The 11227-nt window shown below is 46.9% G+C and overlaps 1 protein-coding gene across 2 annotated transcripts in view; it reads left to right on the top strand.

Moving 5' to 3' along the window:
* The first annotated feature begins 258 nt into the window (after positions 1 to 258).
* MAN1A1 (mannosidase alpha class 1A member 1) overlaps positions 259 to 11227 on the top strand; it is a 128374-nt gene continuing 117405 nt past the window's right edge. Inside the window, exons 1-2 of one of the 2 annotated variants that reach the window (XM_081139634.1) lie at positions 259 to 453; positions 705 to 1544. In XM_081139634.1, the coding sequence (XP_080995760.1) occupies positions 951 to 1544 (594 nt within the window). In that variant the 5' untranslated portion in view covers positions 259 to 453; positions 705 to 950. Of the gene's footprint in view, positions 500 to 704; positions 1545 to 11227 lie in introns of both variants that reach the window. The other variant, XM_081139633.1, reaches the window with a different exon arrangement.

Raw genomic sequence — 11227 nt, 5'->3', positions numbered from 1 at the left:
CGGGCCCGGCCTCCCGCCGCCGCTCCCGCCGCCGCGCGCCCCGGGCCCGAGCCCTCCCCCCCCCGGGCCCCGCGACGCCGCGCTTCCCGTAAACCCCTCGCCCCGCCCGGCCCCCCGCGCCCGGCCCGCCCCCGCGGGACCCTGGGCGGCGCCCGATTGGCCCGGCCGCGCCGTCACTCTCGGGCCGCGTCCCCGCCCCCGTTTCCGACCGCCCGGAGCGCGGCCGTGCCAGTGCTCGCGGGGCCGCCGCGCCGGGCATCGCGCTGCGCTTCGCCCGCCGGTCCGCGCGCTCCCCGCACAGCGGCGACGGGGCTGCGGGCTGCGGGTGCGGGCGCGGGCGCGGGCGCGGGCTCCGGCGCCACCCGGGAAGCAGAGGCAGCTGGCCCCAGCCCGGGATGGGGAGGGGGCGAAGTTGACGAGCTCCCGCCCGCGCTGCTCCCCGCCGGCCCCCAGGTGCGCCGCGCTCTCCAGGAGGTGCCCGCGCGCGACCCCGCCCCAGGTGTGCGCGGGGCGCCTCGCCCCCGGGACCCGAAAACTTCACCCCAAGTCCAGCGAGTGGACTTGGAGGGCGGTGCCCGGAGCCCGACCCGCGGTCCGCGCGGGGAGCTGTCCCGGCGGCTCGCCGGCCGCGGGAGGCGGAGACGGGCTGGAAACTTTATCACCATCCCGGTAATTACTGCGTTTTACTGCCTCTCTCCCCGCAGGGGCTGCCGCCAGCTGTCTGCCGCGCCTGCCTGTTCGCCAAAGAAGCCGCCCCGGGAAGGAGCCCCAGAGGGGAGCCGTCGGCCCGGGGAGTGCCTGCAGCCCGGCCGAGGGGGTCGGGCGGCCCGGATGCGCAGGACCCGGCCCCGCAGCCGCTGACGCCGGGCGGCGGCCAAGTTTGGCTGCTGAGCGGCGGGGCGCGGGGCCCCTGGACGGCGGGCAGCCCGGCGGCCGCGGCGGCGGGAGCGATGCCGGCGGGGGGCCTGTTGCCCCTGTTCAGCGGCCCCGCGGGCGGCGGCCTGGGCGGGGGGCTCGGCGGCGGCAGGAAGGGGTCGGGCCCCGCCGCCTTCCGCCTGACGGAGAAGTTCGTGCTGCTCCTGGTGTTCAGCGCCTTCATCACCCTCTGCTTCGGGGCGATCTTCTTCCTGCCCGACTCCTCCAAGCTGCTTAGCGGGGTCCTGTTCCACTCGGGCCCCGCCCTGCAGCCGGCCGCCGACCACAAGCCCGCGCCCGGGGCGCGCGCCGAGGACGCGGCGGAGGGGCGAGCCCGCGGCGGCGGGGAGGGCGCGCCCGGGGCCCCCGCCGCCCCGGAGGACCACCTGGCCAGGATCCGCGAGAACCACGAGCGGGCGCTCCGGGAGGCCAAGGAGACGCTGCAGAAGCTGCCCGAGGAGATCCAGAGAGACATCCTGCTGGAGAAGGAGAAGGTGGCCCAGGACCAGCTGCGCGGCCGGGCGGCGCCCCGGGGGCTGCCCGCCGTGGACTTCGTGCCCCCCGTCGGGGCGGTCGGCCGGGAGCCCGCCGACGCCGACACGCGCGAGAAGAGAGACAAGATCAAAGAGGTGAGTGCGCGGCGCCGGGGTGCGCCGGCCCCCCGGGGTTTCGGGGAGAAACCACGGGGCTTCGGGACTTAGCCCTGGGGCGCGACGGCGCGGGGACGCGGAGGCTCCCGGCCCCAGGTGCGGAGCCGCGGGCGCGCTCGGCTCCTCGCGGCAGCGTCGCGGCGGCTGCGCGGCTCCCCCTGCGCCCTCGGGCGCCACGAGCCGCGCGGCGGGTCTTAGGTGCGCGGCGGGCGGTGTGCGGGCCCCTCCGTGTCGGCTGCGGCCGCTCACTGCCCCGAGAGCGGTCACGGGCAAGGTCCCCAGCAGCCCCGGTAGGACTTGGAAGGAAGCCGAGGTAAACCCCGCGCCCCTCGGGCGGGGTAGCGGGGTCGGGGCCGCGCCCGCTCCGCCGGCGGCGCCCGGTGCGCACTTGCTGACTGCACGGGCGAGACCTGAGGACGTGCCATGGGGGGGGGGGGCGCACTGTTACTTTTTAAGAAAGTGAAAAAGGTAAACCTCCTGGCTCTTGCATTTCTAGTGTAGTCAGAAAAAAATATTCCATGTGATGCAACAGGTTTGCCTCCGCAGCGCCGGCTGGCTGACGTCAGGGGGCGAGCGTGCCTGGGACGAGCCTGTCATCATTTCAGTCTCGTTTTCCCGTGGCCCTTGCGACGCGTGCTGAGTTCGTGCCTGGCGCAAAGCTGAAGAGGGCCTTAGAGTAATTTTAGGCTGCCATTTGAAAGATGGAAGTGGAAGGGCCCGGAGCCCCAGCACCTGTGCTTGAGGAGCGGGACCTAAACCCGGACGCCTCCCTGTCGCCGGCCGGGCGTGGGGCCCGCCTCTTCCCACAGCTGCCCCCCTGCGTGACATCATACCGGCCAGGGTTTCTACGCAGTCCCAGAGATGTGGGGACCATATTAGACACATTTCATCGCAAATCTTGATTCAGATGGCTAAAATACATTATGAATGGAAATGATATTTTTGTCATTTTAAAAAATTTCAGTCTCTGAAAACACATTTTGTGTTTTTGACAGTGGGTAGGTAAAAAGGAGAGAACGCTTCCTGATACCCCCCCCCCCCCATTTTCAGGCAGTAAACAGAATTTTGAGGTAGAGAAAGAGGTATTTAGCTTGAGTGGCTGCACAGTGGAGGCAGCTCAGTTGTCATGGGACTTGTGACTTTGCTATAAGACCAGATGAATTTGGTTAAGTGGTAACTGAGCAAGTTAAAGGGGACTTGGGTCCCTTTTACTTGATACTAGGTAGAGTGCCTTCATCCCTCCCATGCAGGCAGCATCTTTCCACAGCCCATGGGCCTTGCGGCTTTGAGACCCTTCCTCAGCCCCCTAAACTTGGGGAATGGATTTTTCTCTCCCTGACAACTTCTATCTAGCAGTTTCCCTTCCCCATGAGATTCTATCAGAGCTACAAAACCAGGAAGGTGGGAAGAGCTCCACTTCTCACCAATCATCTCCCGTCGTCATCCCTAGCCTCCTTAAAAATATCCCACCAAAACCCATAGGTAAATTAACCCCAAGTCTGTATCTGCTTATATTTCCCTTAAGTTTGCAGCACTGTAACGTACACATCTCATGCTCCTAATTTCCTATGAGCTGCCAGTGCATCTCATCGTTGTCCAAGGGAATTATTTTAAATACTAAAGATGTATGGGTGTTAAAAAGCTATTGGTACTGACCAGTGGTGATTAAAAGTGCATTTGGAGCAGAAGCAGTGGGACAGGAGCAGTCAATTCAGGACAGCACATGCTTAGCAGCATGCATATCTGTCCCTGTTAGATCCGAGCTCTCTGTGTCCCTAAATCAAAAGGTCTTAGTTAACCATGTAAAGGAAATTTATGTAGCCTTCTGTGTCTGTGTGGTGCTAATATCTTAGCACCTAGATGTTTTGAAATTGCCCAGTCTTGCGTAAAGTGGCGGAACTAAATGTCCTCTTTAAATTCCATGTTATGAGAACCAAAAAAAGGCCAGCATAATTAGCTTCAGCATTTAGTCAAAGTCTAAAGGGAAGAAATGCATTATGGTTTTTCATCAGGTTAGTTCAGGCAGATGTGTTCCTTTATAAACCAAAAAAAAAAGTAACTCATGTTAATCTAAAACTGTAAATGTTGAGTTTTAGAGAGGAAAGAGTGGTTGCCCATTGTGTATAGGGCACTGGACTTGAACTCTACACATTGAGATTCCGTTTTGGGCATCACCGTGGACCACTTGTCATGGACCAATAGGTCTTTGCTTGAGTTTTGATCTTTGTTGTTCCTATATTTTATAGAAACTATTTTATACTTCTCTTTATATACTTAGGTTCTCTATCATCCCTGAATGTACTAATAGTTTTATAGTAAAATAAAAAGCTATAGGCAGGCCTAATATCTGGGTAGCTTAGACAATAATTTCTGAGCCAAACCTTTATTTTATAAATCTGGTTTAAAGACAGCCAGTACTATTTTTATATTGCCAACACGGTTATGTTACTGGTACTGTGTTAAATTTTTAACAAATTTGTGCCCAGAGGAGACAGTCTGTAATTTCAAATAGTATATTGTCTAGTGCACTTCACAAAAAGGCGTTACCTGCTTTTTAGTACTTATTTGATGGATGTTAAATCTTGATGTAAAACTTGAAATTAAGACACACACACACACACACACACACAGTAAGTTTGTGATGAAATTAACCCCGGATTTCCCTGAAATTTAGAATACATACATAGTACATATTGCCATGAGTTTGATCTTTTAAAAATTGTACTCAAGTTGGCCTTGGCTTTAAAAGCAGTGTTAGAATAATGAAGCACAGAAGTTAAAAAGCGCCATGGAGCTTTTAGAAAAATAGTTTCCCCTTCTGCCCCAATTTTTTTTTTTTTTAAATTAGGAAGCTTTTTTTTTTTTTTGAGTCCCCATTTACCTAAATGGGGTGGGGGTTGGAGGTTGATTAGCCAGTTTGGGGTCTGTCAGGTAAGGCTTTAGGACCTATCAGCTGTGGGGGCCACTGTTGGCTTCTCTGGGTTTCTCAAAACAGGCTTTAGTTTTTTATTACAGACCTGTTTATATAATTAAAAGTTTAAAAAATTTTTTCATATTGATGACTGAGAATTAAAATATGTTTTTATACCTTACACTAGCCTTTGGTTATTTATTTATTTTTTAATATATCTTTATTGATTTCAGAGAGAGGAAAGGAGAGGGAAAGAGAGAGATAGAAACATCAATGATGAGAGAGTCATTGATTGAGCCTGCAACCCGGGCATGTGCCCTGACCGGGAATCGAACCCCGATCGCCTGGATCCTAGGTTGACGCTCAACCGCTGAGCCACGCCCAGCCGGGCACCTTCGGTTATTCTTGAGTCTGTAATTTTCGGTAACTATTGACAGTTAACCTTTTTATTAAAGATCAGACCTGGGAATAATCTTCCTTGGCAGATTAAAACAAAACACTTTTATTTGTATGGGTAGTTCCTGCTGTAGCAAATAATTTTTGCAAAATAATAAAAGCCACAATTTGAAGGCCAGACTCTGAAGAAGCTTGTTAAATACCCTTGGGTTGTTACCTTGCCTGTTTCGCTCATCCTGCTCTAAAACACACACATGGACTATGGGCAAATGCAAGATTTCCCCACTCATAGGACCCTTCCCAGAACAGGTATGTCAAGGAGTATTTGTAAAGGGTCCTCTCTTTAACAAATAGATGAATAAATTCAGATTTCAACAGTGTAAGTACCAGAGTAGATGCTGACTATTAAATATTAATATAGGAAAGCAAGAAAAGATTGTTAGTGGATAATCAATTATGTTTAGCTTAATTTTCTGTAAGCTATTGATAATTTGTCTGAGAGGAGTATTCTGTCTTCCTCTTGTCAGATAACTTAAGATTCATATAAAGAAGCTGTATTTAGGACTTAGAACCTAGTTAAGGGCGCGAAAAGAGTAAATGCATTTTTGAGTTAATGCATCTGCATTTCTTATGTGAGCTAATAAACTAACCCATCTTGAGAAATTTACCCTAGTATTTCACATGTGTAAAAAGTGCCTTTGTATGAGATCTGAATTTGTGGGAATTCAGGGAAGGATTTACATATTTGTATTAAATTATTTCATAATTTATGGTAGTACAAATTCTTTATTTAAGGGAGTTTAAAATGTGTCTCAAGGTCAGAGGGGAGGAACACCTACAGGTCTGTGTGAGTGATGAGGCCAAGGTTTACATGCATACCTTGGGGGTGCCCTGGTTAGGTTCCAGACCACTGCAATAAGACGAGTATCGCAACAAAGTGAGTTGTAACCTTTTTGCTGGTGGAGGGTCTTGCCTTCTTCAGTTTGTGAAAACAATGCAACATCTGTGAAGCATAATAAAGCAGACTGCAATAAAGTGAGGTATGCCTGTAGATGGGCAGATCAAAACTGCCCTGGAGCCTGCTTTTACCCCATAGGCCAAGAGAGAACCTGTGGCCTTTAAAGTTCTTTATGACCTACAAAACCATAAAAATGTATGTATTTGTCAGAGATGAGTTTTGATTGGTCAAAATAGAAGCAGCCATCCTGTGAGCTCCAGAGATACTATGAAATGCCTTTCCCATAAGTAGACAAAAATGATAAAGGAGAAACCAGTGTTTGATAGCTTAAGGAAGAAATTCTTTCTTTGGGGAAACTTAAGTCTTAACTTTTCCCTCAGTGTTCTTAGCCTAGTACCTTGTTTAATATTAATTAATTGAACTACCTCTAACCCCACCTTTCCCAACCCTTCATTCCTGAATCTGTTTAAAGGTCCTTTACACAAACTCTGAAAATTAATTTTTCTGTTACCAACAATATGCCCTAAAAATTATAACTCTCTGATTTTTAAAAGCAAACATATGCCCAAGTCATGAACGTACTGTATCTGGATAAGACCTTAGAGATATCCAGCTTGTTCATTTTAAATTAGAGGCCACGGAGGCACAAAAGTTGTTCTGTAAGTCACATTGCCAATTAGTGTAGAGTTGAGCTGAGAATGGAAGCCCCATGTTTGGTGAGCATTGAGCACTATCCTATCACAGCTCACCTCCTAAATAAATGCCAAAGAAGTGTACAAATTGATTGTCCATACTCATTATTTGCCGACCCTAATGTAGAGTAAGTACAAAACACATACAATATAATTCTTCAGAATTGTAAATTTAACTTCATATTATTAGTTAAGTTACATTACCTATAGTAATTTTCTAAAAAAATCTTACTACTCTCATCAATTTAGCAGATTTCGTCTTTCTAAAGCTGCCCAGGGAAAGTTTGATAGATATTTATTTCTCTTTATAAAAATCTCTGCAGAAAGCAGAGGATTTGTAACCATCCAGTTGGGCATTCTTTCCAATGAGAGGTGAGGAAGAAAAATGGGAGGGAGAAAAGCAGAGAGGAGAGGTGGCCTAGAGAAGAGGATTGTGACAATATGGTAGCTCTTTCAAACTGTAAATGTACATACCCTTTTATTTTTAATTTATTTTTTAATTATAGCTGACATACAATATTATATTAGTTTCGGGTGTACAACATAGCAATTAGACATTTATAAACCTCATGAAGTGATCACCACGATAAGTCTGGTACCCATCTGTCACCATACATAGTTATGATATTATTGGGTGTATTCTCTATGCCGTACATCACATCCCCGTGACTTTTTCGTAATTGGCAGTTTGTACTTCCTACTTGTCCTCGCCTTTTTCTCCGATCTCCCCTGCTCTCCCCCCATCTGGCAACCGTGTTGGGTTGTTCTCTGTATCTATGAGTTGTTTCTGTTTTGTTTGTTCATTTGTTTTGGTTTTTAGATTCTACATATAGGTGAACTTATTCAGTATTTGTCCTCTAATTTATTTCACCTAACATAATACCCTCTAGGCCCATCCATGTTGTCACAAATAGTAAGATTTCATTCTTTTTTTTTTTAATAGCTGAGAAACATTCCTCTGTGTGTGTGTACCACATCTTTGTACATATTCTTATGACATTGTACTGTGTGTAACAGAAGAATTGACAGCTAACCTGAAGGACTATATATATTTTTAAAAGTAGTCATACATTTACAATTACACCAATCTATAGAGTCTTCATTCTAGGAGCACACTGTTCTCTTCACCCAAGTAGGTCCTGGAGATTCTCTGGAAGCCCTTACCTTTCCCTGCTCCATCCATGTGTAGCAATGTGGTGGTCAGAAGGGCTGGTTCTGAAGTCTGGTGCCCTGGTTCTAAATTTGGCCTTTCATTTACAAAGCAAATTTTTTAAATCTTTCGGAGCTTCAGTTTTCTCATTTGTAAAAGGTGGGTAATAATAGCACCATTTTGTTGGATCAGAAGGCTTAGATGTGACCCTCCACACAAAGGTATCAGGCATGCATTGAGTGTATAATAAATGCTACTTGCTATTATTACTGTTATGAGTTACTACCTAAAGCAATCAAACCAAGATTACATTGTTTCATATACTGTTTGATAAATCAGGGATGTGGGTAATTAAATTTTAAAAAGTTATCATAAACACTTCAAATAAGTTTGATGCTTAAAGGGATCAAGATGATCTTTCCAGACAGCTGTAATTGTATTGTGTTACTGTCAAATCTGATTTTCTCAGATTTCTGCCAAATTCTAAAAACTTGAGGTGTCTTTAAAATTGTATACTTTTTCAGCTTCTGTACTTCAAAATATGTGATAAAGAATTAATTTGTGTATTCCTCACAATCTAATGTGCTTGTTACTGAAGTACCATCTTCTCAGAGTAATCACAGTTCTTGAGTTACCTCCTTAAGCATGGAAATTGTTCCCCTAAATAGAGAGAGAGATTGAGTCAAGTGCATTTTAACCTGTTTTGTCTTTGGAGGAATGTTTTTAAGAAGTGAGAAGAAAATTATTTAAACTGCAAAAATTATGTAATTATGATCAATTCTATAACAAGAGCTCAGTCTGTCACCTGATAGTCCAAATTCATATAAATCAACTGTACTTTATAACTCAATGATTTTGGCCTTTTTTGAGAGCTTTGAGTTTAGATTTATTAGGGTTTCAGGCCAAGAAGGACCTCAGAGAGCCTGAAGCCCAGTACTCACTTTATATATGAGAAACAGGGCCCAAGAGCTGTGACATCCTGAGATTCCCACGGATAGAGATGGGAACTCTCTCTTAGCATTCAGGCCTTGCTACGCCTGTGATATCTCAACTCTAATGGCCTGACCACCTCCTGCTCAGCCCTGAATGGTAGGCCAGCGACAGGGCCCCACTGAAACTATCCTAAGGAGAGATGAAACATCTTTGCTGGGGGAAAGGTATTATCTGAGAAAGCAATACTGGCTAATTCCTTTGCTCTGAAAGCAGCAGCCCTGCCCCACCTCCACTGAGTCCTGATAAAGACTTCTGTGATCAGTAGGTGCTTGAAAGAAAATCTAATGAGATTAAGGTTTAAGAGCATTTAAGAGTCGCAGCCCTCTTCTGTCAGGAATACTCTGGCAGTTGCTGTAAGTACTTTAGAGCCCTGCAATCCCGCTGGGAATTCAGAAGAGAGATAATAAAATGTAAAAGTGCAGGTAGGTATCCTTTGTAGTTACTTGACTTTTGTAACTGGAATTGCCTCCCTCCCTTCCTTTTTTTCTGCCAGTCCACTCGGCTCCCTGGCTCTTAAGCTTATCAAAGGCCCAGCCCCTGGTTTTCTCAGGGGCTTTCTGATCACTTCTTTCTGATCACTGTGCTCTACATCCTTTCATATGGTGACACTCAGGCCACATTATATGGACTCTCATTTGCTATTTCCCCCTATTTACATGTGGGTCTCCCGTAGAGTATCCTGCCTCCAGCTCTGTGAGAGGAGGCCTGGAAGTGAGGGGCAGGAACCTGATGAAGGATGGACGCCAAGTTCTGCAAGGGGAGGTTGAATAGCACAGCAGCTACACACTCCTCCTTTGTTGCGACACTGGTGGGGATGCCTATTTGCCTGGGCCAGCAGTTTATGAGAAAGGGTGGGGCAATAACTGATGTATACAGGTTGTGAATGACTATTTGAGACGTGAACTTGGGCCATCCAGAGACATGAGCTATTGCTGAAACCTCCATGTCTGCCAAATCTTTCTTCACTGAACGGTCTTTTCGAAGTCCTGGGAAGAACACTGGATTCTTCTAAGGGACTAGAGAGTCAAACGGTAGACGGCCAGGGCTCATAGCTCACACTGGCGGTGGCCACGTCCAGGTTTCCTGAGCTGATACTTGGGGTATGACTGTCTGACCCTAGTTCCTCTTTAATAAGGTTACGTGCTGGAACTACAGAAAGGGGCATTTCCTCACTGCATCTCTGTCTGTCAGGGCATAAGGCACAAGGACAGACCTGTGGTGTGGTTAAGGCAGCAACAGGAGTGTGTGTCCTCCACTCACAGCTGCCTGAAATGTCCCCAGCAGGGCCTCCCTTTCATTGACATATTGCTTCTTAAAGGCCGCTGTTAAAACTGTATCACTAAAGTGGCCTAGCAAACATTGTTATACTTTGAGATTTGTCTTAGCAAGGGTGAGAATTTGTTCTGTAGAAGTAAGCATATTTCATTGTGTTACTTCATGATAAACGAATGCTTGCTTAGGAAAGGACATTTTAAAAGTACACAAGTAGAAAAAAGAAAAAAATCCTTCCCAATTCTATCACTCGGTCACAGGTATTGTCAACACTATAACCCACCCCAACATACAGGTTATTTCTTTCTACAGTTGGAAGCACACTATATACACATATTATTTTCATTTTCTTTTAAAGTGTCATTGTACGATAGTATAACATGGAGGGGAAAAGCATCCTAGTTATTTTAACCATTCCCTTGGTCCTGAACAATTAGATTATTTCCAGTTTTTTGTTTTTATAAATATGCTGAGATAAACACCTCTGTCCATTAAATTTCCACCTCATATTTCATTGCCGCCACACCCATAAGTAGGACTTCCCTTTAAGATCCTAAAAGGGGAAATGAATGGATTAAAGGACCATTGTATATTTTGAGGAATTATTTTCCAAAAACAATTTATACTTCTGCTTATAATATAATGAATGCATTCTATTGAATCTTTATTAATTTCATAGGTGATGAAACAGTAGCTTGTATATTTAATTTGCCTTTGAGTGACATTTTCTCTCACGTTGGTACACAACAAGGACATTTTGAAAGGAACAAGACTGGGAAGAAGGCAAAGCTTGGAAGCCTGTGGGTGGAGTATCAGAGAAGGTGGATCTGACATGGCTAGAGGGGCATGGACTCTTGAAGGAGGCCAAGTCCTGAATGGCAATAGAGAGCATTTTATTTTTAAAAACAAATTTGCTTCTTGTCCAGGTTGGCACCTAGGATAAAAGCTAGTCTTTACTGATCCCTTATTCATGGGGATACAGCCAAGGCCCCCAGCAGATGCCTGAAACTGTGGATAGTATCAAACTCTATACATACTATGTTTTTTCTTAAACATACATACCTCTGAACTGAAGGAAAGCACTGTATGGTTCTCTTTGGCATATTCAAATTGCAAGCATCACTACTCCTGTGCTTTGGGGCCGTTATTAAATAAAATAAAAGTGACTTGAACACAGGCCCTGCCAAATGGCCACAGTTGATCTAAGAACCCAGAGGGCTACTAAGTGACTCACAGTGGGGTCCAGCAGCGTCTGCAGCCTGGATACCCTGGACAAATGGATGAGTCACA

This window comes from Miniopterus schreibersii (assembly GCF_964146895.1).
Source record: "Miniopterus schreibersii genome assembly, chromosome: 6".
Classification (NCBI taxonomy): Eukaryota; Metazoa; Chordata; class Mammalia; order Chiroptera; family Miniopteridae; genus Miniopterus; species Miniopterus schreibersii.
This window is presented reverse-complemented; position numbering and strand designations above follow the sequence as displayed.